Source organism: Neltuma alba, unplaced genomic scaffold, assembly GCF_004799145.2.
Source record: "Neltuma alba isolate B1F8T4 unplaced genomic scaffold, ASM479914v2 tig00011485_pilon, whole genome shotgun sequence".
Classification (NCBI taxonomy): Eukaryota; Viridiplantae; Streptophyta; class Magnoliopsida; order Fabales; family Fabaceae; genus Neltuma; species Neltuma alba.
In genome coordinates this window covers 247,337-269,486 of record NW_021636154.1, presented here as the reverse complement: position 1 = coordinate 269,486, position 22,150 = coordinate 247,337, and the positions used below count along the sequence as shown (strand labels likewise).

The 22,150-nt window shown below is 36.8% G+C and overlaps 2 protein-coding genes and 1 long non-coding RNA gene across 6 annotated transcripts; all 3 read left to right on the top strand.

Moving 5' to 3' along the window:
- The first annotated feature begins 1,192 nt into the window (after positions 1–1,192).
- Positions 1,193–4,997, top strand: LOC114714081 (probable beta-D-xylosidase 6). Its single transcript, XM_028898771.1, has 6 exons — positions 1,193–2,154; positions 2,242–2,408; positions 2,515–2,612; positions 2,707–3,054; positions 3,539–3,955; positions 4,170–4,997. The coding sequence occupies exons 1-6, from the start codon at positions 1,291–1,293 to the stop codon at positions 4,778–4,780; spliced, it is 2,505 nt and encodes an 834-aa protein (XP_028754604.1). The 5' UTR covers positions 1,193–1,290; the 3' UTR covers positions 4,781–4,997.
- A 7,528-nt stretch (positions 4,998–12,525) lies between these two features.
- LOC114714082 (probable beta-D-xylosidase 6) lies at positions 12,526–18,276 on the top strand. 4 transcript variants are annotated; one of them, XR_003737407.1, is made up of 8 exons: positions 12,526–13,393; positions 13,481–13,647; positions 13,754–13,851; positions 13,945–14,292; positions 14,794–15,210; positions 15,424–15,972; positions 16,498–16,849; positions 18,267–18,276. XR_003737407.1 is itself a non-coding variant. In XM_028898774.1 (7 exons), exons 1-7 carry the CDS (start codon positions 12,575–12,577, stop codon positions 16,500–16,502), a joined length of 2,403 nt encoding a protein of 800 aa, XP_028754607.1. In that variant the 5' UTR covers positions 12,526–12,574; the 3' UTR covers positions 16,503–17,876. The 4 variants fall into 4 exon arrangements, 2 of the variants coding, with proteins under 2 accessions (XP_028754607.1, XP_028754606.1); XR_003737406.1 differs by lacking the exon at positions 18,267–18,276 and adding an exon at positions 17,455–17,876; XM_028898774.1 differs by lacking the exon at positions 18,267–18,276 and having other exon boundaries at positions 16,498–17,876.
- A 1,508-nt stretch (positions 18,277–19,784) lies between these two features.
- Positions 19,785–20,574, top strand: LOC114714085 (uncharacterized). Its single transcript, XR_003737408.1, has 3 exons — positions 19,785–20,029; positions 20,144–20,231; positions 20,338–20,574. It is a non-coding gene; the product is annotated as an uncharacterized LOC114714085 (long non-coding RNA).
- The last annotated feature ends 1,576 nt before the right edge of the window (positions 20,575–22,150 follow it).

Sequence of the window (22,150 nt, the reverse complement as noted above, 5' to 3'; positions counted from 1 at the left end):
TGGAAAGAAAGCCCATTTGGGCCCAAGCTTGAAGGTTGAGAGACCAGGCTGTCAGTGACATCGGCAAATTGATGGCCCAAATGTTTGTGATGGCCCAGCTGAATCTGAATTGCATATGTAAATTCCACGTACGGACGTCATAGCTATTTTGAGTCTTTTGAATTGTTGTCCAGGGAGAAAAAACATACTCCCTCAGTATTTTTTTTAAAACATAAAACAGCCATAATAACTTATTCTTATTTATAAGAAATATTCAGAGGATGTCTCAACTTTTTTACTTAAATTTTTATTTTTATTTATTTAATTAGTCATTTTTGTATTAATATATTTATTATCACATGCTTGCAAAATATTATTTTCATCACGCATTTTCTTTTTTTTTCTTTTTTCTTATAATTCTCTTTATTTTAATAACTTTCTTATTTGCTCTTTTAGATATTTATTGTCTCTAATTAATTTTTAAATTAACGTGATTTGGTTTATTTATTTATTATGAAAGTAAGGGATGGGATAATTGTTTTGGATCTTTGAAGAAAAAAGCGTAATTGTTTTGGGTTTGGTAAAAAAAAAGAAGTATATACAGCACTTTGAAATATACTAGATACACTTAAAAAATATTTTAAGATGTTAAATATATGACCAAATATTTTGGACCACGTTAAAAATATTTTGAAATTCTGAGATGGCATAGCATCAGAGCAGTCATCAAGGAAAACATAGCCCTACTGGACCAAAAAAATTAAAGAGGAAAACATTGCCGTAATTTTCACAGAGCGTGACAGGAACGGAGATTCAGTAAATGAATAATAAATAAAAACCAGGAAGATATTTACACCTGAATTCTTCGTATCAGCTGACTGCTGGCATTGGCGTTGACAACTGGCCCAAAACATCCCCCTTGTTCTTCTTCTTCGGGAAAAGAATTAATTTCACCTGTTTGCGTGGGCCTCAAAGAAGAACACAATTTGGGGAGGAAAATTAGTCATGATCTAAAATCAGATCAAACGTGGTATTGATTAATCTTTACAGAGCAGGCAAGAAATTGAATGAATGAACAAAAGTTGACAAGGTTGGATTCATTGGTTCAATTAAGTATTGGTACATGAATTGTTACAATTGATGAATGTATCCCGTGAGTTTAAGCACGAATTAATGCTTCTTGGCCACAAAAATCTGCAAGAAGTGCAAATTAATTTTTCCTAACATACGTAACTTCGAATCGAATTCATATGCGGTTATACCCTAACCATCAAGAATTCCGACTTCGTATTCTCTGAGGGATCTCATTAAATGGGTTTCTTGATTTCTTCCCATTCCCGTCACTCCCAAGATTCACAGATCCAGTGTGAGGAGATGTGGCGTCCTTGGACTTTGCTCTTCTTCCTCTTCCTCTTTCTATTTTTCTGGTCAACTCTCTCCCTCCTCCCGCCATTCCTGGGATTCGACCCTCTATTTTCTAAACTCACCGCACACTCCTCAAACCAACTTCCTGATTTCCCATGTAAACCACCCTATCAAAATTCCTTCCCTTTCTGCGACACTTCCCTTCCTACTCCAACCCGAGCTCACTCCCTCGTCTCCCTCCTTACTCTCCGTGAAAAAATTAGTTTGCTCTCCAACAACGCTTCAGGCATTCCACGACTCGGTATTCCCCCTTATGAGTGGTGGTCCGAATCGCTTCACGGGATCGCTCCCAATGGTCCTGGGGTCTCCTTCAATGGCACAATTCCCTCAGCTACAAGCTTCCCACAAATCATTGTTCAAGCAGCCTCCTTCAATAGGTCCCTCTGGTCTTCCGTCGCATCAGCTATTGCGGTCGAAGCTAGAGCTATGTTCAATGTTGGTCAGGCCGGGTTGACTTTCTGGGCACCGAATATTAACATTTTCAGGGACCCTAGATGGGGGCGAGGACAAGAAACACCAGGAGAGGACCCAATGCTGACGTCAGCTTTTGCGATTGAGTACGTGAGGGCCCTTCAAGGTGGGAGTTGGGAGAGGAGTGAGGAAATTAGAAATGGTAGCGGAGTGCAAAGGGTGATGAGTGAGAATGGTGAGAGTCGTGATAAACTTATGGTGTCTGCTTGCTGCAAACATTATACAGCTTATGACTTGGAAAGTTGGCATAATTTCGCTAGGTACAATTTCAATGCCGTGGTAAGATTAGCCAAATCTGGTTCCAATGTTACAATATTAACTAAAGGGGTGATGATTGATGTGATGATCTTAATCGTTCTATTGTAGGTTTCCCAGCAAGATTTGGAGGACACTTATCAACCTCCATTTCGTAGTTGTATCCAACAAGGGAAAGCAAGCTGCTTAATGTGTTCCTACAACGCAGTTAATGGGGTTCCTGCTTGTGCTAGTGAGGAGCTCTTGAGAATAGCTAGAAAAGACTGGGGCTTTCAGGGGTAAGATATGATAGGAACTCTGACTAACATGATTAAAGAGATGAACTATACTTGATTACCAGGATGGGAATAATGACTCTATTTCGTTTGGTGGTTTTGAGTTTAGATACATCACTTCAGACTGTGATGCTGTGGCCACGGTTTATGAATATCAAAATTACACAAAATGCCCGGAAGATGCGGTTGCTGATGTCCTCAAAGCAGGTGTTTTGTATCTTGCTTTCACTGAAATCATTTTAGAAACCTTACATGTGCTGGAAAGTTTCCAATGACTTACAATTCTTAAGTTGATTTTTAGGCGTTGATATCAATTGTGGGACGTATATGGTTCGGAAAACTGAATCAGCCGTCAAACAAGGAAAGGTGAAAGAGAAAGAGATAGACAGAGCTCTTTTCAACCTTTTTTCTGTTCAATTGCGTCTTGGATTGTTTGATGGAGATCCCAGAAGAGGCCAGTTTGGGAACCTTGGCCCACTGGATGTTTGTACCCCAGAGCACAAAACACTGGCACTTGAAGCGGCAAGGCAGGGGATTGTACTTTTGAAGAATGATAAGAAGTTCCTTCCTTTGAATAAGAATGTTGCTGAAACCTTGGCAGTTATTGGCCCGATGGCCTCTACAAGCAAGCTAGGTGGTACCTACACAGGTATTAGAAAAATGGCAGTTTCCCCCATCTTCGGTTGTTGTTTTACTTTCCCCTTACCTTTCAGCTTCACTGCTCAGTTGTAACTAGGCTATTCTTTTTAGCAAGTTCTATCTCCATTCCCATGGAATTTGAATATGAGAAAATCAAATTTGTGAACCTAATGTTTAGCGTGAAGGGTTGCACTATGTAACACCTACCGTTCTTCATGGCATCTATTGAAGGGATTTGAACAATAGGAAGTGTTTCAGAAAAACCAACTTTTCATACGTGCTAGTTCATTATAGAAGAAGCTAGCTAGGGAGCATTAGTCAATCTCTCGGCTAATGGGCTTTTGGTTTAGCGGCTACTCACACTAATGGGGTATTGCATTCCCAGTGACCTGTGGCAACATTGTGGAAACCGTCTTAATTTACTGTCTCATCCCCCCCCCCCCTTTTTTGGGGAAAACCCTGCTGAAATATTGACTGCGAGTTTAATTACGCAGGAACACCCTGCAGCTCAAAAACCTTATATGAGGAGCTCAAACAATATGTAACGAAGATATCATATGCTCCTGGTTGCATTGATGTATCATGCCTTTCGGAGGTTGCTTTTGATGATGCTATTCGCACAGCTAAAGAAGCCGATTATGTTGTTATATTTGCTGGGATTGATACAACACAAGAGGCAGAGGATCTTGATCGAGCTAGTCTTCTCTTACCTGGGAAACAGGCGTCTCTTGTATCCTCTGTTGCTACTGCTAGTAAATGTCCCGTGATTCTAGTCCTTACTGGTGGAGGTCCCCTTGATGTCTCCTTTGCAGAAGCAAATCCCCAGATTGCAAGTATTCTCTGGGTTGGATATCCCGGTGAAGCTGGAGGCAAAGCACTAGCTGAAATTATCTTTGGAGAGGCCAATCCAGGTTTGTGGATATTAAAATTAATTTGCCGTTCTGCAAGTTGAAAAGTAATAATCATAAACTTCTGTATTCTTTGAAACATTTGATATGATCTTAATTTGTCATCGCATATGAGGGCTTCAAACTTGTTTCTGAACTATAAGTACTGCTTGGAAAAAATATTGAATTAAAAATCTTCCAAGACCCATTTTGAACTATGAAGTTGGTTTTTGTACAGGTGGAAGGCTTCCGATGACTTGGTACCCTGAGTCATTCACCAGGGTTCCCATGACTGACATGCGCATGCGTGCTGATCCCACTCGTGATTATCCAGGAAGGACCTACCGATTTTATACCGGAAGTAGAATATATGGATTTGGACATGGCTTAAGTTACAGTACTCTCTCATACAAGTTCTTATCAGCACCAAGTAAGATTGGTTTGTCAAGAACCCTCAAAGATGGTTCCGTAAAGGGCATATTAAAACAAGAAGGGAAGCAAGTTTATTCCGTTGATTATTATATTCCGGTTGATGAGATGCAAAATTGCATCTCATTAAGATTCTCGGTGCAAGTTTCTGTGGTGAACTCTGGTAAGCTGGATGGAAGTCATGTTGTGATGTTGTTCTCTAGAGGGCCGGAAGGTTTAGAAGGCTCACCAGAAATACAGCTTATTGGATTCGATCGTCTGCATACTGTTCCTTACAGGTCTGCTGAAACAAGCTTTTTGGTGAATCCATGTGAGCAGTTAAGCGTTGCGGATGAGTATGGAAAAAGGATTCTTCCCTTGGGTAATCACATTCTGAGTCTAGGGGATATTGATCACATTGTTTCAATTGAAATTGATTGATGGCATCTAAATATCTAAATTTTTTTTTTTTTAATCACCCTTGTTATTTCTTGTGTTAAAGGGAAAGTTTTTAGTGGTTATTCTTGAACACAGTTTATCAGAATTATTTGTTTGCGTGCTGTTTCTCACGGCTGTAGATGAATAAGGTGAGATACGGCGTTATGTTGAATCCAGGTGATTCATATCACAGTTTCGGTTAAAAGATGTTTAAGTGAAATGCTGAAGCATCTGTTTCTACTCCTATACCTCACATTTGACGATAATGTTGGCTCATGGTTAGATGACACTAGTTGTAGCAAAAAAAAATTTCCTCATGAATCCTCTTAATTTTGAGTGCAAGAATGATGATCATTTTAAGCAAATTTTGCCTGTATAGTTGAAATGAACAGTTTATATCTATTAAGAATATACATGCATGTGTTTTGAGAGAGAGAGTTTAATTTCCAGCAAAAGAAGCTAAACTTGAGCTGGATAACAAAAAGAACTTCAAAATTACTTAATCCCAAATGAGAAATTTCTACAAAAATGGGTTGTTAGTTGCAAGTTAAGTATTGTTAAAAGTCTATTAAAATGTTGTTACTAAATTTAATTTAAGATTTAGTAATTTTAAGTTTCTTTATATGAAATTCTCCCCAACAAAAATTTATCCAAGATGCCTCAGGTAAAAGAAAATATTGGTAGGATACCTTGAGGTGGTGCGAATATGACGAAGAAGAAGGCCACCACGGCTATCGTGTGAAATTTATAAATCTATTTTTGGTTTGGCTGTATTGTGCATCTTTCGGGTAAACATTTTTTCGAAACGAAGCAGAGCGATGAAAAAAGGAGAGCTTGAAATTTTGATTTTTCCTTTAATGCGCTTCTTGACGCCAATTTGATATAAATGGGGTTATTGCATTCCAATAATTCGAAGTGAGATCATTATTAGATTCCCGCTGCTTATTAATTACTTGCATTTGCAGTGACCAGTGAGACAGTAATTAGCGATTATTGGTGGGATTAATTAATTGAATCATGAGCTTATAATGAAATCGTGATATATGGGCTACTAACAGAGACATTAATTATTGGATCTGATCATAATTGCTGCCTCAAATTGCAACCTAATTCAGTGTTTTAGCATTTGTCTATAGTTGATTGATGCTTTGGGTCACTGTTTTTGTGATTTTGACTCCTCAAATGTCTGATTTCCTCAACTGTTCAAAGTTCCCGAGCTGTTCAGTGAGAGTATCGATGCCAGCTGCTTGTGTGTGTATTAGATCCTCATCTGAAGTAGAAATGACTTGTTCTATTTACAGCTTAGTTAAAAGTGCAGTGTGTTATACTTTTTTATTTTTAATATAAGATTTATTTAACTAATTTAATTAAATTAAGAAAAGTAGATAAGTTGGTTAATTATAAGAAATATGACATATTTTTTTTAAAACACTATTCGCATCTTTTTTAATATCCTCCCTCACTTACTTATTTGATTATGGTTAATGAAGTATTCATAGAAATAATTTAAAAAAATAATAAATATAAAAAATAAGTCTTATATTATATTTAGAAATAAAATTAACTTAATAATTAGATTTTATATTAATAGACGGAAAGTATTAAGTTTGTAAGTGAAATTTATGTCATGGATAGCAAAAGGAAAGTGATATCATAATTATTAACTGTAAATCTTCCCGTACGTGCATGTCTGATCTAAGTGATTGGTCGTTTCACATTTGTTTTAATTATTACTGCATAAGGTATCTTATTCATTATTTGGAAACCATCACTACCAAACTTGGCGTATCTGTATTTCTCTCTGACTCCTGATGGAACCAGATCGATCAAGATTCGTTGCAGCCGTGAACTACGAATGTGAAAGATTCCAAAATGAATCAGATAGAATCTGAAACCAGAAAAAAAAAAAGGACAGAGGTGGTCCAATTAAAAATTAACTGATAAGGTTTCTAAATTGGCATTTGGACTTTGGAGATGAGATGTTAGTGAGGCCGGTTGGAGACTGTACTGTCCATATTTGTCTTCATCATTTTCATACCAGCACATTGGGGGTTTTTTTTTTTTTTTTTTTAGTTTATCTAAAATAATAATAAATGTGAAAGTGCGAGTATATTCCCATGCTGTCTTCAATGGTTGATACTATATTCATCCAATAGGATTGTTTGCTGCGTCAATTAGGATCACTTTAAAAATTCAATTACGAATATTAAAACCAAATGAAGCAACATTGGTCCTTCGCTCTTGTCTTATACATACACCTATACAACTCTCAGCGACACGACTACGTTTCTAAATAAAAGTGAACAAGAAACTCATTACCTGCTAACTTGCTTATAGCTCAATAATTTTTTTCCCATTTAAACCCGTCTAATTAGCCCAAATAAAAGGCTATAAATGGATAGATATAAATAAGCGGAGTAGCCCATTAAATGGGACCGGTTATGAGCAAGATATTAGGCTGTCCATATCCACTTGTCTAAGTTTTAATTTTTTTAAAATATTTTTTCTTTATTAAATGACTATATATAAAGTTGTGTGATTGAATATGGTTGATATTGTGTGATATTATTTCATATTTGGTTTGTCATTTGGAGTGCAAAATTTATTGATAGCTTCACAAGGTTGCATATAAGATAGCCATGCGGAAAAAACTGTTATAAATAAATAAACGGGTTACCTCATAACTCAGTCAATCCCAACGGGCTGCTTCATAACCCGTTTAATACAGGTTTAAATGGGTTGCCCTGTAATCTGGTTATGGGCTAGCCCATACCCATTTATTCATAAATGAACAGGCCACGGCTAACCTTCGAGCCAACCCATCTTGCCTGTTGCTCAACCCTATTTCTAAATTTCATCCGTCTGAAACCTATTTTAGTAATACTTCTAGTTATTAACATACAAGCTAACTGACTAATTTGCGTAATTCAGAAAAATTAGTTAATTTAGTTGTTTATAATAAATAGGTGTTGTCTTTCTAAAATACTTTTGTCAATAAGGATAATTTGATGAAATTTTTAATATATGCAATTACTACAAGGATTATCTTTAAAAAAATAAGTAAATATGAGAGATAAAATAGATTAGGATATTATATTTAGGACCAAATTAAAAGTCAAATAAATTCTTATATAAAGAACTAGAAATAGTTTTTTTATAATCTTTTTTACATACAGGTATTCACCTGTTAGAAATAATTTCTATTTGATGTACTGTCTGATATTAAAAATGAACATTTTTTTAAATAGAGATTCGAATAGGAGCTTTTTTTTATTTTTTGATACAATGCGCTCGGAACTTTATGATATTGTTGTGGATCATGTTGATTTATTTGGGCCAGATTCCAACATTTTTTGGGCACAAAAATGCACATGTTTTGAGAAAGTTGTTTTGTTTATGTCTGAAGCCAGAGATCATTGCTTGGAAAGAAAGCCCATTTGGACCCAAGGTTGAGGGTTAAGAGACCAGGCTGTCAGTGACATCGACAACTTGATGGCCCAAATTTATGTGCTGGCCCAGCCCAGCTGAATCTGAACTGCATATGTAAATTCCACGCGCCGAAATCAAAAACTGTTTGAGTCCTTGAATTTAGGGGCTTTACATATTCCCTCAGTAATTTTTTTTAAATAAAAAACAGCCATAATGACTTATTTCTATTTATAAGAAATATTCAGAGGATGTCTCAATTCTTTTGCTTAAATTATTATTTTTTCTCTATTTAACTACTTATTTTTGCATTAATATATTTATTATCACATGCTCCCGAAATATTATTTTCATCACACATTTTTTTTCTTTTACAATTCTCTTTATTTTAATAAATTTCTCATTTGCTCCTTTATATTCTCCCCCAGGGTACTATTTTTAGAAATAAGTAACAATTTTATGTATTTATTGTTCCTAATTATTTACACCTGAGTTCTTCGTATCAGACGACTACTGGCATTGACGTTGACAACTGGCCCAAAACTAGGGTTGTTCAAGTGTAACATCCCAGCTTTTAGGCTTAGAAGTACCAGAAATAGCCTGAATTGGATAAGCTACTAAACTCTTTTTGAGCAGAAGTCCCAAAGATGAGAAAGGAAGTCAATGCAGTTTTAGGGACTAAACTGCAAATAAAAGTTTTCAGGGGCTCAAGTATAATCAAGGTTAGAGGCTCCAGTAAAGTCTTAAAGGTCCAGAAAGAGAAAAGAGAGTATAAACAAGCTAGAGGTTAAGTTAGAAACCTCAAAGAGAGGGTTGTATGAAGTTAAGTCCAAGCATGGATTAAATCGCAAAATTCAGAAAGTTATGACCAACAGGAGTAAAAATAAAAGAGTAGACAGAGAATTCCAAGAAAATACCAGAAAATGGGAAATAATATTCTAAGACTTTTCTGTGAAGAGAAATGACAAAAATACCCCTGAGACAGCTTAAATGGAATTTATAAGGTTATGACCGATAGAAAGTACATGATTCGAGGTAATTATTTAAAATAGCAAGAGACCTCAAAAATATACACAAAAATGAGGTTAAATGTTTGAAAGATTGTACTAAATTATAAAATTAGTCCCGCAACCAAAAGGCCAGTGGAGTGGCTTTAATAAATTAAAAAGCCGATTATGCCAATAAAAGGGTATTTTAGTAAATGAATTTTTATGCAAGGCTTAAAGGAAGTGTTATGGCCTAAGAAAATTTATAGATACTCTTTAGAATTAAAGGGAATTTATGGAGTAGATAGAAGAATTTTCTAAGCTCCGGAAGGCCATAAAGAAGGTTGTAGAAATGTGGGCCAAGTAAATTCAAAGGAAACTTAGGAAACAAGTTTGATCAGATGGCTAGGATCTAATCTTCCTTCTCCTCCACCACTTTTATGACACCTAGCGTCTTCTAGAAGAATGAGGTAAGGATGATGTAAGAAGATGATGCAATGATGATGTAAAAGTTAACTTGAAGTTCCAAGATTGCCCTTACTCTTTCTATTAGCCACCAAGGGCATTTTAGTCCATTCAAGCCTAATTTTTGGCTATAAATAGAGCCTCTTCCCCTTCATATTTTTAGCTAACATGAGTTTAAGAGGGAAAAATCTGTCAAAATTTAGAGAGAAAAACGTAGGGGTGAAGGCCAAAAAGAAGGAACAAGATTCAAGCTTCAAGATCAAAGATCTTGGAACATCCAAGAGGATGTTTGGTGATATTGACTGAATGCCCACATGGTTGGAAAGTCAAGGGAGTCAAAGGAAAAGTAAGAGGAAAGCTTGAGGTGCAAAGTAGTGAAGTTACCTATTGTCATTGCTTGATGTTGTATGCTTGTGTGTTGCCGTGTACATGTTATTGAATGTTATTGTGATATGTTTTAGCTGCTATAATTGCTATTCATGATGAGTAGATTATGCCTCCATGGCCATGCATTAAGAAGTTAGCTTTGAGCATGCTAATATGTCACTAATTAATAAGAGAATAAACAAGTTACGTGTAGTGCATTAGCATCCATCTAGCATGATTAATATGGTATTGTTTGCTATTGAGATTCTCCCAAATCTCATCCCCTCCCTAACCAACCGTTTAGGTCAATCAATGATGGGCAATAATGGCTTGAGAAGCAAGGAGAAGAAAGTGGAGAATTGTTCATGTTAATGAATGATATTATTATTCAATGTGTAATTCTCCTATTATGTAATTTATGTTATGGACATGATGCTTATGATGCCATGTAATTAATTATAATAGTTATGGTATGAATGAAAGTGTATAAATATGAATGGGAAAGAGTAAGCCCACGGTATGTATGCCCAAGAAGTAAAAAGAATTAAAGTAAAGAGATGTTAAGGGATAAAACGTAAGTCCCGAAGCAGTGAGTTTGTAGGTCCAGTTTGACCTATCAAATGAACGAGTTAAGTCACGAGATTTTGGCAGACTCATAGTACACATCCCAAGCTTTAAAATGAAAGGTAAATCACCTCAATTGGATGTGTACACAAGAAGATACGAATTTCCAAAGTTGAGGTATAGAATCTGGAAGTTCCAGATTTTATGAAATGAACAATAATATTTATTGATTAAATTGTATAAATTGGGCAAAAATAAGTCCAATTGGATATTTTTTCCTTAAAGAGCATTGAAATAGATTTTCATAGAATCTTAGAACATCCCAATACGATTTTTATGGAATTAGTTATGAATTTTTGAAGTTGGACCTGTAATCTGGAAGTTAAACAGTAAATACAACCCAAGTAATTATGTTGAAATTTTAAATCAACATGCTTGTGTTGTGATCTGCTTGAACCATAATGCTTATGAATGCGTACTCTGAGAGGTTAAAGGCAGGACGTTTCATCAACTGTCTCCCGTCCCATGTCCCGTCCCCGTTCCAGTCACTTTGGGATAGGACAATCTTGTCCCAAAAGCTTTTGGAACGGGACAAAATTGTTTTAGGATGGGACGGGAAGCGGGACAGGGGTGTCCCGTCCCATTCTCGTCCCAATATATTATTCTTATTTTTATTTGTTATATATTTATGTTATTTATCATTGTAATAGTATTTTAGTAATGATATTTATCAATTGTTTATAAGTTGTTTTTGTATAGATTACATGATATTCTTTGTAGTGAATATTTTAGGTTTGTTTATTTTCTCTCTCTCATGATTACAAAAACTATTTTTCTTTGTTATTGTTTCATCATTTTTATATATTTTTTTCACATAGTTTTTATTATAACTTTTTACATTTCCCGTATTATTAGTTTTCAAATTAAAAAGAATTAAAAAAAAGAGAGATGGGACGTCCCTATCTCGTTCAGTCCTATAAACACCCCTACCCAAAACCTCCTTCTTGTTCTTCTTCTTTGGGAAGAGAATCAATTTCACCTGATTGCGTGGGCCTCAAAGAAGAACACAATTTGGAGAAGAAAATTAGTCATGATCTAAGATCAGATCAAACGTGGCATTGATTAATCTGTACAAAAGTGGCAAAAAATTGAATGAATGAACAAAAATTGACAAGGTTGGATTCATTAGTTCAACTAAGGGGGTATTTGGGTGATAACCTAAACCATGGGAAAAAATCACCCAAACACCCTTAAAAAAACCAAAACCATAGTTTTGAGAAAAATAAAATTTTTTTGTTTTTGGAAAAAATAGGAAGAGTGTGAGAGCCTATAAGATATGTATCTTGTTGTTTTTTTAATAAATATATTTAATCTTATATCTTATAAATATATATACATATTAATTATTTATTATTTATATTATCTTATGTATTATTAATTATATTAATAAAAAAATATATTATTAATAATTTTATTCTTTCAAATTAAAATATATCATAAAATATTTTTTTTTTCTGTAATTATCATATTAACTTATGTATTTTTTAGTAATTTGTACATGTAAAAAGTACTTCTGGTAACAACTATCAAAACACTCTCACTTCTCAGAATCGCTTTTTCATAAAATCTATTTTTCAAAAAATCTATTCTCACCAGAATCTATTTTCCAGAAGCTATTCTCTAAATCATGGTTTGGATATATCCAAACAGCCCTTATGGTACATGAATTGTTACAATTGATGAATATATCACATGAATTCAAGCACGAATAAGTTACAATTGATGAATGTATCACACGAATTTAAGCACGAATAAATTAATTATTAATTAATTTGTCCCAAAATATGTAACTTGAATCCAATTCATGTACGGTCATACTCTAACCGTCAACGATTCCGACTTCGTATTCTTTGATGGATCTCGTTAAATTGGTTTCTTGATTTCTTTCCATTCCCATCACTCCCAAGAGTTACAGATCCAGTGTGAGGAGATGGGGCGTCCTTGGACTTTGCTGCTCTTCTTGTTCTTGTTCTTCTTCCTCTTCCTCTTTCTGTTTTTCTGGTCAACTCTCTCCCTCCGCCCGCCATTCCTGGGATTCGACCCTCTATTTTCTGAACTCACCGCACCCTCTTCAAACCAACTTCCTGATTTCCCATGTAAACCACCCTATCAAAATTCCTTCCCTTTCTGCGACACTTCCCTTCCTACTCCAACCCGAGCTCACTCCCTCGTCTCCCTTCTTACTCTCCCTGAAAAAATTAGTTTACTCTCCAACAACGCTTCAGGCATTCCACGACTCGGTATTCCCCCTTATGAGTGGTGGTCCGAATCGCTTCACGGGATCGCTGCCAATGGTCCTGGGGTCTCCTTCAATGGCACAATTCCCTCAGCTACAAGCTTCCCTCAAATCATTGTTCAAGCAGCCTCCTTCAATAGGTCCCTCTGGTCTTCCGTCGCATCAGCTATTGCGGTCGAAGCTAGAGCTATGTACAATGTTGGTCAGGCCGGGTTGACTTTCTGGGCACCGAATATTAACATTTTCAGGGACCCTAGATGGGGTAGAGGACAAGAAACACCAGGAGAGGACCCAATGCTGACGTCGGCTTTTGCGATTGAGTACGTGAGGGCCCTTCAAGGTGGGAGTTGGGAGAGGAGTGAGGAAATTAGAAATGGTTACGGAGGGCAAAGGGTGATGAGTGAGAATGGTGAGAGTCATGAGAAACTTATGGTGTCTGCTTGCTGCAAACATTATACAGCTTATGACTTGGAAAGTTGGCATAACTTCGCTAGCTACAATTTCAATGCTGTGGTAAGATTAGCCAAATCTAGTTCCAATGTTACAATATTAGCTAAAGGGGTGATGATTGATGTGATGATCTTAATAGTTCTATTGTAGGTTTCCCAGCAAGATTTGGAGGACACTTATCAACCTCCATTTCGTAGTTGTATCCAACGAGGGAAAGCAAGCTGCTTGATGTGTTCCTACACCGCCGTTAATGGGGTTCCTGCTTGTGCTAGTGAGGAGCTCTTGAGAATAGCTAGAAAAGACTGGGGCTTTCAGGGGTAAAATATGAAAGGAACTCTGACTAACATGATTAAAGAAATGAACTATACTTGATTACCAGGATGGGAATAACGACTCTATTTCGTTTGGTGGTTTTGAGTTTAGATATATCACTTCAGACTGTGATGCTGTGGCCACGGTTTATGAATATCAAAATTACACAAAATCCCCGGAAGATGCGGTTGCTGATGTCCTCGAAGCAGGTGTTTATATCTTGCTTTCTTTGAAATCATTTTAGAAACCTTAAACGTGTTGGAAAGTTTCCAATGACTTGCGATTCTTAAGTTGATTTTTAGGCGTTGATATCAATTGTGGGACGTATATGGTTTGGAAAACTGAATCAGCTGTCAAACAAGGAAAGGTGAAAGAGAAAGAGATAGACAGAGCTCTTTTCAACCTTTTTTCTGTTCAATTGCGTCTTGGATTGTTTGATGGAGATCCCAGAAGAGGCCAGTTTGGGAACCTTGGCCCACTGGATGTTTGTACCCCAGAGCACAAAACACTGGCACTTGAAGCGGCAAGGCAGGGGATCGTACTTTTGAAGAATGATAAGAAGTTCCTTCCTTTAAATAAGAATGTTGCTGAAACCTTGGCAGTTATTGGCCCAATGGCCTCTACAAGCAAGTTAGGTGGTGCCTACACAGGTATTAGAAAAATGGTATTGTCCCCTATCTTGGGTTGTTGTTTTGCTTTCCCCTTACATTTCAGCTTCACTGCTCAATTGCAACCAGGCTATTCTTTTTAGTAAGTTCTATCTCCATTCCCGTGGAATTTGAATATGAGAAAATCAAATTTGTGAACCTAATGTTTAGCGTGAAGGGTTGGACTATGTAATACCTAGCATTCTTCATGGCATCTATTGAAGGCATTTGAACAATAGGAAGTGTTTCAGAAAAACTAACTGTTCATACGTGCGAGTTCATCATAGAAGAAGCTAGCTAGGGAGCATTAGTCAATCTCTCAGCTAATGGGCTTTTGGTTTAGCGGCTACTCACACTAATGGGATATTGCAATCCCAGTTACATGTGGCCACATTTTGGAAACCATCTTAATTTAAAACCATAGCTACTGTCTCTCTCTCTCTCTTTTTTTTGTTTGGGGGGGGAGACCCTGATGAAATAGTGACTGCGTGTTTAATTATGCAGGAACACCCTGCAGCTCAAAAACCTTATATGAGGAGCTCAAACAATACGTAAAGAAGATATCATATGCTCCTGGTTGCATTGATGTATCATGTCTTTCTGACGTTGCTTTTGATGATGCTATTCGCACGGCTAAAGAAGCTGATTATGTTGTTATATTTGCTGGGATCGATACAACACAAGAGGCAGAGGAACTTGATCGACCTAGTCTTCTCCTACCTGGGAAACAGGCGTCTCTTGTATCCTCTGTTGCTGCTGCTAGTAAATGCCCTCTGATTCTAGTCCTTACTGGTGGAGGTCCCCTTGATGTCTCCTTTGCAGAAGCAAATCCCCGGATTGCAAGTATTCTCTGGGTTGGATATCCTGGTGAAGCTGGAGGCAAAGCACTAGCTGAAATTATCTTTGGAGAGGCCAATCCAGGTTTGTGGATATTAAAGTTAATTTGTCGTTCTGCAAGTGAAAAATAATAACCATAAATTTCTGTGAGCTTTGAAACATTTGATATGATCTTAATTTGTCATTGCATATGAAGGCTTCAAACTTGTTTCTGAACTATAAGTACTGCTTGGAAAAAATATTGAATTAAAAATCTTCCAAGACCCATTTTGAACTATGAAGTTGGTTTTTGTACAGGTGGAAGGCTTCCGATGACTTGGTACCCTGAGTCATTCACCAGGGTTTCCATGACTGACATGCGCATGCGTGCTGATCCCACTCGTGATTATCCAGGAAGGACCTACCGATTTTATACCGGAAGTAGAATATATGGATTTGGACATGGCTTAAGTTACAGTACTTTCTCATACCAGTTCTTATCAGCACCGAGTAAGATTGGTTTGTCAGGCACCCTCAAAGATGGTTCCGTAAAGGGTACATTAAAACAAGAAGGGAAGCAAGTTTATTCCGTTGATTATATTCCGGTTGATGAGATGCAAAATTGCATCTCATTAAGATTCTCGGTGCAAGTTTCTGTGGTGAACTATGGTAAGCTGGATGGAAGTCATGTTGTGATGTTGTTCTCTAGAGGGCCGGAAGGTTTAAAAGGCTCACCCGAAATACAGCTTATTGGATTCGATCGTCTGCATACTGTTTCTTACAAGCATACTGAAACAAGCTTTTTGGTGAATCCATGTGAGCACTTAAGCGTTGTGGATGAGTATGGAAAAAGGATTCTTCCCTTGGGTAATCACATTCTGAGTCTAGGGGATATTGATCACATTGTTTCAGTTGAAATTGATTGATGGCATCTAAATATCTAAATTTATTTTTTATCACCACTTGTTATTTCTTGTGTTAAAGGGAAAGTTTTTAGTGGTTATTCTTGAACACAGTTCATCAGAATTATTTGTTTGCGTGCTGTTTCTAACAGCTGTAGATGAATAAAGGAACAAAAACCTGAAACGGACACTAAACTGGTCAAGATAGTAAGTTAAGAGTTAATGGTCTGACCGAGGTTGGATCGGGGTAGGACCGGTCGTATTAAAATAATATAATTTAATTAATAATAACAAAATAGAATAATATTCATAAATAATAATCAGTCAACAAAATATAAAGAAACCATAAAAATAGTTTGAATATTTAATTTTAGTAAACTGTCCTTAACAAAATTTTTTTAGTAGCTCAATTCCAAACTCCATCTAAAAATTTTCTCACATTTCTGATTGTGGGAATGTTCTTTTGTCTTTTGTGTGGATCTTGGCTTAGGATGAACGCTAGCGGCATGCTCAACACATGCAAGTAGGACGGGAAGTGGTGTTTCCAGTGGCGGATGGGTGAGTAACACGTAAGAACCTGCCCTTGGGAGGGGAACAATAGTCAAAAACGACTGCTAATACCTTGTAGGCTGAGGAGCAAAAGGAGGAATCCGCCCGAGGAAGGGCTCGCGTTTGATTAGCTAGTTGGTGAGGCAATAGCTTACCAAGGTCATGATCAGTAGCTGGTCCGAGAGGATGATCAGCCATATTGGGACTAAGACACAGCCCAGACTCCTACGGGAGGCAACAGTGGGGAATTTTTCACAATGGGTGAAAGCCTGACGGAGCAATGCCGCGTGGAGGTAACCCTGAATCATTACTCTGCAGTCATTTTTTTTTTAAATCTCCATCTACCTACGGCTTACCCTAAAGTCACTCCATCAAGTACCACAGTCAAAAAGCAAACAACCAAAGGAAGACTTGGACTGCCGTGTTTGCTCTAGAAATTACGGGTTGTGCGTTCCTTCTTTTTACTTTTTACTAACTAAACTCTTATTCCCTGCAAGTCCAATTGAAAACTTCGGCCTGGCTTAGGATTTCATATTTGAGGGAGGGAAAGAGAACGACTGAAGATTTGGCGGAGGCAAAGACGTTGCCCTCCCTTCCTTTTTAGATTCAGTTTGCCACTTGCTACAAGTCTGACTGTGTTTAACTTTTTTTTAATAATAATTGCCTATCTTCCCTTCATTATTACTTTCCCACTTCGCTCACCTCTCCGTCCTCGTCCTTAATGGCTCCTCATTTTGCTCTTCTTCCTCTTTCCACTTTCCCCTATTGCCACCTCTATCCTTCTTATTTCAACCCTCCCACCAACTCCTCAACACCTCGAGGCATATTCTTCATTCTCTACTCTTCATCTCCTCCAATTATCTTTTCCCTCCTTAGTTACTACCCCTCTCTTTTGCAGGATTCTCTGGATTTTCGGTCATCACCTCTTGCTCTTTTAATGGTAGAGATGCGGATGGCCTCAAGAGCGACAACCGCCTTCGTGAACAATAAGAAGACTAAAATTATTAAACTGGACAACCCATCCAATCGGTTTTTTTTCCTGGTTTGATCATAAGGCTGGTTTTTTGCTTCAATCAGATTGGACTTGAGACCGGTTCACCAGTTTTTCGGTTGAACTGGCTGGTCTGGTCCCTTTTTCTTTTCTTTTTTTTTTCAATGTGAGATACAATCTTATATTGAATCCAGGTGATTCATATCACAGTTTCGGTTAAAAAATATTTAAATGAAATGCTGAAGCATCTGTTTCTACTCATTTACATCACATTTGACGATAATGTTGGCTTATGGTTAGACAGCACTAGCTGTAGCAAAAAATTTTCCTCAAAAATCCTCTTAATTTTGAGTGCAAGAATGATGATCATTTTAAGCAAATTTTGCCTGTATAGTTGAAATGAACAGTTTATTAAGGATATACATGCATATAATCCCGAGGGGGAGGGGAGAGAGTTTAACTTCCAGCAAAAGAAACAACTTTGAGCTAGATAAAAAAAAAAGGGTGAGTTTTAGAGAAAGAACTTTAAAATTACTTAATCCTAAATGACGAAAATTTAAAAAAATGGGTTGTTATTTACAAGTTAAGTATTCAAAGTCTATTAATATGTTGTTACTAAATTTAATTTGAGATTTAGTTGTTACTAAATTTAATTTATATATGAAATTCTCCCCAACAAAAATTTATCCAAGATGTCTCAGGTAAAAAAAATAACGAAGAAGAAGGCCACTACGGCTATCGTGTTAAATTTATAACCTATTTTTGGTTTGGCTGTATTATGCATCTTTCAGGTAAATATTTTTTCGAAGTGAAGCAGAGCGATGAAAAACGGTGAGCTTGAAATTTTGATTTTTGCCTTTATGCGCTTCTTAACACCTCTACGCAAATTCGAATCTGATTCCTTTGTCTAAACAGAGAATTATTAATTTAAAATTAAAAAGGAAAAATCGGTGAGACGAGTAGATTCTTCCCACTTTCTCTTTTGGCTCTGAAAGCTACATTTACAGCTAAACATTAACCTTTCTAAGAATTTTGCCAGAACAAAAGAGTCCCCTTTTTCCTCTACAAAAACAAGAACAAAAAAAGATTGTTCTCCAGTAGTGCCTCTGCTTAATTGTAAAAAGTTTGGTAGCATGCTCTTAATTCTCAGAGTTGGAGAGCACTTTGTAGTAGTGCCTCTGCTTAATTGTAAAAAGTTGGTAGCATGCTCTTAATTCTCAGAGTTGGAGAGCACTTTGTAAAATTGAAAAGTGACATTTTTTTTTTCTTTTTCAAATTTCATCATATCAGCTATTGCTTCTCAAACATTGTGAAATTAGTTAACTTTGCCTTATAATTAGAATTGAAGGGAGCATATTTCCTTCGGTCTTAAATATACTATGACGTATTCAACAAATTTATATGTATTAAGAAAATAAAAATATTTGTTATTTGTACAAAAATATTTATTAATTTTTTTTAAAATGCCCTATTTAATTATTTATACGGATATACTATAATTGACGCGAGTACACTTTTTCAATAGGAAGTTTAATTTACAATATTAAATTAATTGATTAATTTGCAACTCCACTGATGAATTTGAAATTTAAAATCAAATCTCTTATCAATGCCCGCGCCCTGAATACCCGGCCAGATGGAAACTCTTCACTAATGTCTAGAAACACCCAAACAAGAGCCTATAATTGCTTCTCCAGAAATTTGAAACCAGATGGGAACTCTTCACTAATGTCTAGAAACACCCAAACAAGAGCCTATAATTGCTTCTCCAGAAATTTGAAAGTGCCGTGAAATTAAGACTAAGAATGTTAGTTAATTCATAAATAATTATTATTTTATTCACATGACACTAAAAGTTACGAGTATTAATATAAACGTATCGAGATCTTACTTGTAAGGTAGAGGAATTTTTTTTCCTTGATTCTATTTATAAGTATTTATTAAATTCATTTATTATAACATAATAATTGTTTTATTAAAAGTGTATGTATTAAATAAAAATAAAATTATAAAAGTGTGTATTTTTAATAAAATTAATACATTTTAAAGTTTTTTTCTTAATTTATTAAAATATTTTATGAATGGAAACTACGGCAGTACAAATAGATTTGGTTCGGGACACTCCATTTCTGGCTACTGCCGCTGAAGTTGTAGACATCTGTCAACCATTGGTTACAATAATCTAAGCTTCATTCACAGTGTCGAGAAAAGTAAACCACTTACCAAAACAAAAACAAAAAAAACCTTCCCAAGATAAATACATCGGTAAAGGACTGTATCCGGAGCAGGAGCAGAAGGAGAAGCAGCCCGGCCAATTACAGGTCGTTTGGGATTTGGTGCCCTTCCTCATACAAACTTGCAGTTGCATTGCACTCACTGTCTGTGTTTTTAGTGTCACAAACTCTGTTCGTGGTTCTCTGTTTGGCAGAAATGAACGACCCCAAGTATGCTTATCCGTACCCTCCACCACCACCACCACAAGGTGCACTTTCTCTCACTTCCTCCTATTAATCTTCTTGTTTCTAAGCCTACTTCTGGAAGAGAGTTTTCGATCTTCTTCTTTAGGTTGATGCAGTGACTGTGTCTGTATGTGTAGGGTATTATCAAGGGCCTCCTGTCATGGCACCTCCTCAGTATGCTCCTCCACCACCGCCCAGAAGAGAACCAGGTTTTCTTGAGGGATGGTAAGTGTTCAATTCCCATTACAATGTACTTTGATTTGTATTTTTTTTTTGGTGTCGATATTAATGTTGTTTTTGTTTTCTCTGCACTTGTTATGTTTTGGATCAGCCTCGCAGCTTTGTGTTGCTGTTGCTTAATAGACGAGTGCTGCTGTGACCCCTCCATCCTCATTGTCAGCTGATAATTGTGTAGTTTCATGAACAGTGTGAAGCTGAACTGTTTTAACTTTTAGTTAGTTTGGAGTTTGTTCAAGTTTGATAAGCCAGCTTTGAAATCCTTGATCTAGATCTTGGTGATGTGGTTGTGGTTCTGATTCTCTCAAGCTTTCTTCGCTGATTTGATTTTGATAATTGTGTAGTTTCATGAACAGTGTGAAGCTGAACTGTTTTAACTTTTAGTTAGTTTGGAGTTTGTTCAAGTTTGATAAGCCAGCTTTGAAATCCTTGATCTAGATCTTGGTGATGTGGTTGTGGTTCTGATTCTCTCAAGCTTTCTTCGCTGATTTGATTTAGATTTTGGAATGTGGGAGACAGTTTTACTCTTTGAATGGATCTCTTTGTTCTCCAGACATATTTTCTTGTGCTATCATTGAGTGGAACGAAGGACTATGTTATGGGTTTTGCTTCAGTTTGCCAATCTTTAGATGCCATTTTGACTCTTGAAGGTTAGCAACATTATTTTTTTCCAATTTTTTTATTATATTAATACAGAAAATATTGAATTTATTGTAAAATACCCAACTCTTGAGTTTGGATTTTCAAAACGAGCCGGTGCCACTTATGGATGGCCGTATCAACCTTCCTTTTATGCAGTTATATTTCTCATGACTTCCTATAAGCATGGAAGGATGGAATCATGTAAAATACTCCTGAAATACCCAAAATTGCATTATAAATGCATAAGCCCGACAGTATATTATTAAAATGTTTCGAGCTGGAGGGATTACTATAGGATACTTCTTCATTATATATATATATATATATATATATATATATTTTTATTCATGATAACCATCTGCAAGTTACATCGTAGCACACCAATCTCATCACATCACACCATAACAATGACATGAGGACATTCACAACTTCAGATTTTGAGAATACATCTTATATCCTTTACATATTTTGAGGAACATTGATGCGTTACTTAATACCATATCCTTATGTTTTAGAATATACTTAAATATACGGAATCGGGAACCTTATTGATATATGTTTTGGTTCCTTCAGCAACACATAGTTTTTATATATCAGGCAGCTACTGCTTCAGTCACCGCGTTTGGCCTCTCGTTCTGTTGTTCATTAACGGCATATTATCACCTCACCCGAACCACGCCACAGCCTCCGCACCCGCCACCGCATTCCCCACTTTTCTCCACAGCTCCACAGCCTGCCCCACAACTCCCCGCACTACAGCCACCACATTCCCCAATTTCTCCGAGTTTGGCCTCTTGTTCTGTTGTTCATCAATGCCACATTTATCACCTGAAACACAGCACAGCCTCCGAACACACCACCACGTTCCCTGCTTTTCTCCACAGCCCCACAGCCTCCACCACACCTCCCCCACAGCCTCCCCCACAGCCTGTCCCGCAGCCACCACATTGCCCAATTTTCTCCGGGTTTGGCCTCTTGTCCTGGTGTTCATCAATGCCCCATTTATTATCACCCGAAACACAGCACAGCCTCCGAACACTCCGCCACTTTCCCCACTTTTCTCCACGGTTCCACAGCCTGCCCCACAACCACCGTCTCCACAGCCACCCCTCTTTATTATGCTTCCAAAGCCTCCATCACAACCACCAGGAATAGAGGCAGTACCCTTTATCATAATTACACTGGGAAATTCAAGTTTTTCTACCATCCCCTTATCTTCATTAGTGACATTGCAGCTCATTTTTGCTCCATTTGCTATTGTTGAA

Bases quoted from the DNA above. Each gene is read 5' to 3' on its own strand.
- LOC114714082 (XM_028898773.1), top strand. From the start codon at position 12,575: ATGGGGCGTCCTTGGACTTTGCTGCTCTTCTTGTTCTTGTTCTTCTTC. The intron at 13,648-13,753 runs GTAAAATATGAA...TTTTGAGTTTAG, and splicing joins AAAGACTGGGGCTTTCAGGG to ATATATCACTTCAGACTGTG. The intron at 14,293-14,793 runs GTATTAGAAAAA...TTAATTATGCAG, and splicing joins GTTAGGTGGTGCCTACACAG to GAACACCCTGCAGCTCAAAA.
- LOC114714081 (XM_028898771.1), top strand. From the start codon at position 1,291: ATGGGTTTCTTGATTTCTTCCCATTCCCGTCACTCCCAAGATTCACAG. The intron at 2,613-2,706 runs GTGTTTTGTATC...GTTGATTTTTAG, and splicing joins TGCTGATGTCCTCAAAGCAG to GCGTTGATATCAATTGTGGG. The intron at 3,956-4,169 runs GTTTGTGGATAT...GTTTTTGTACAG, and splicing joins CTTTGGAGAGGCCAATCCAG to GTGGAAGGCTTCCGATGACT.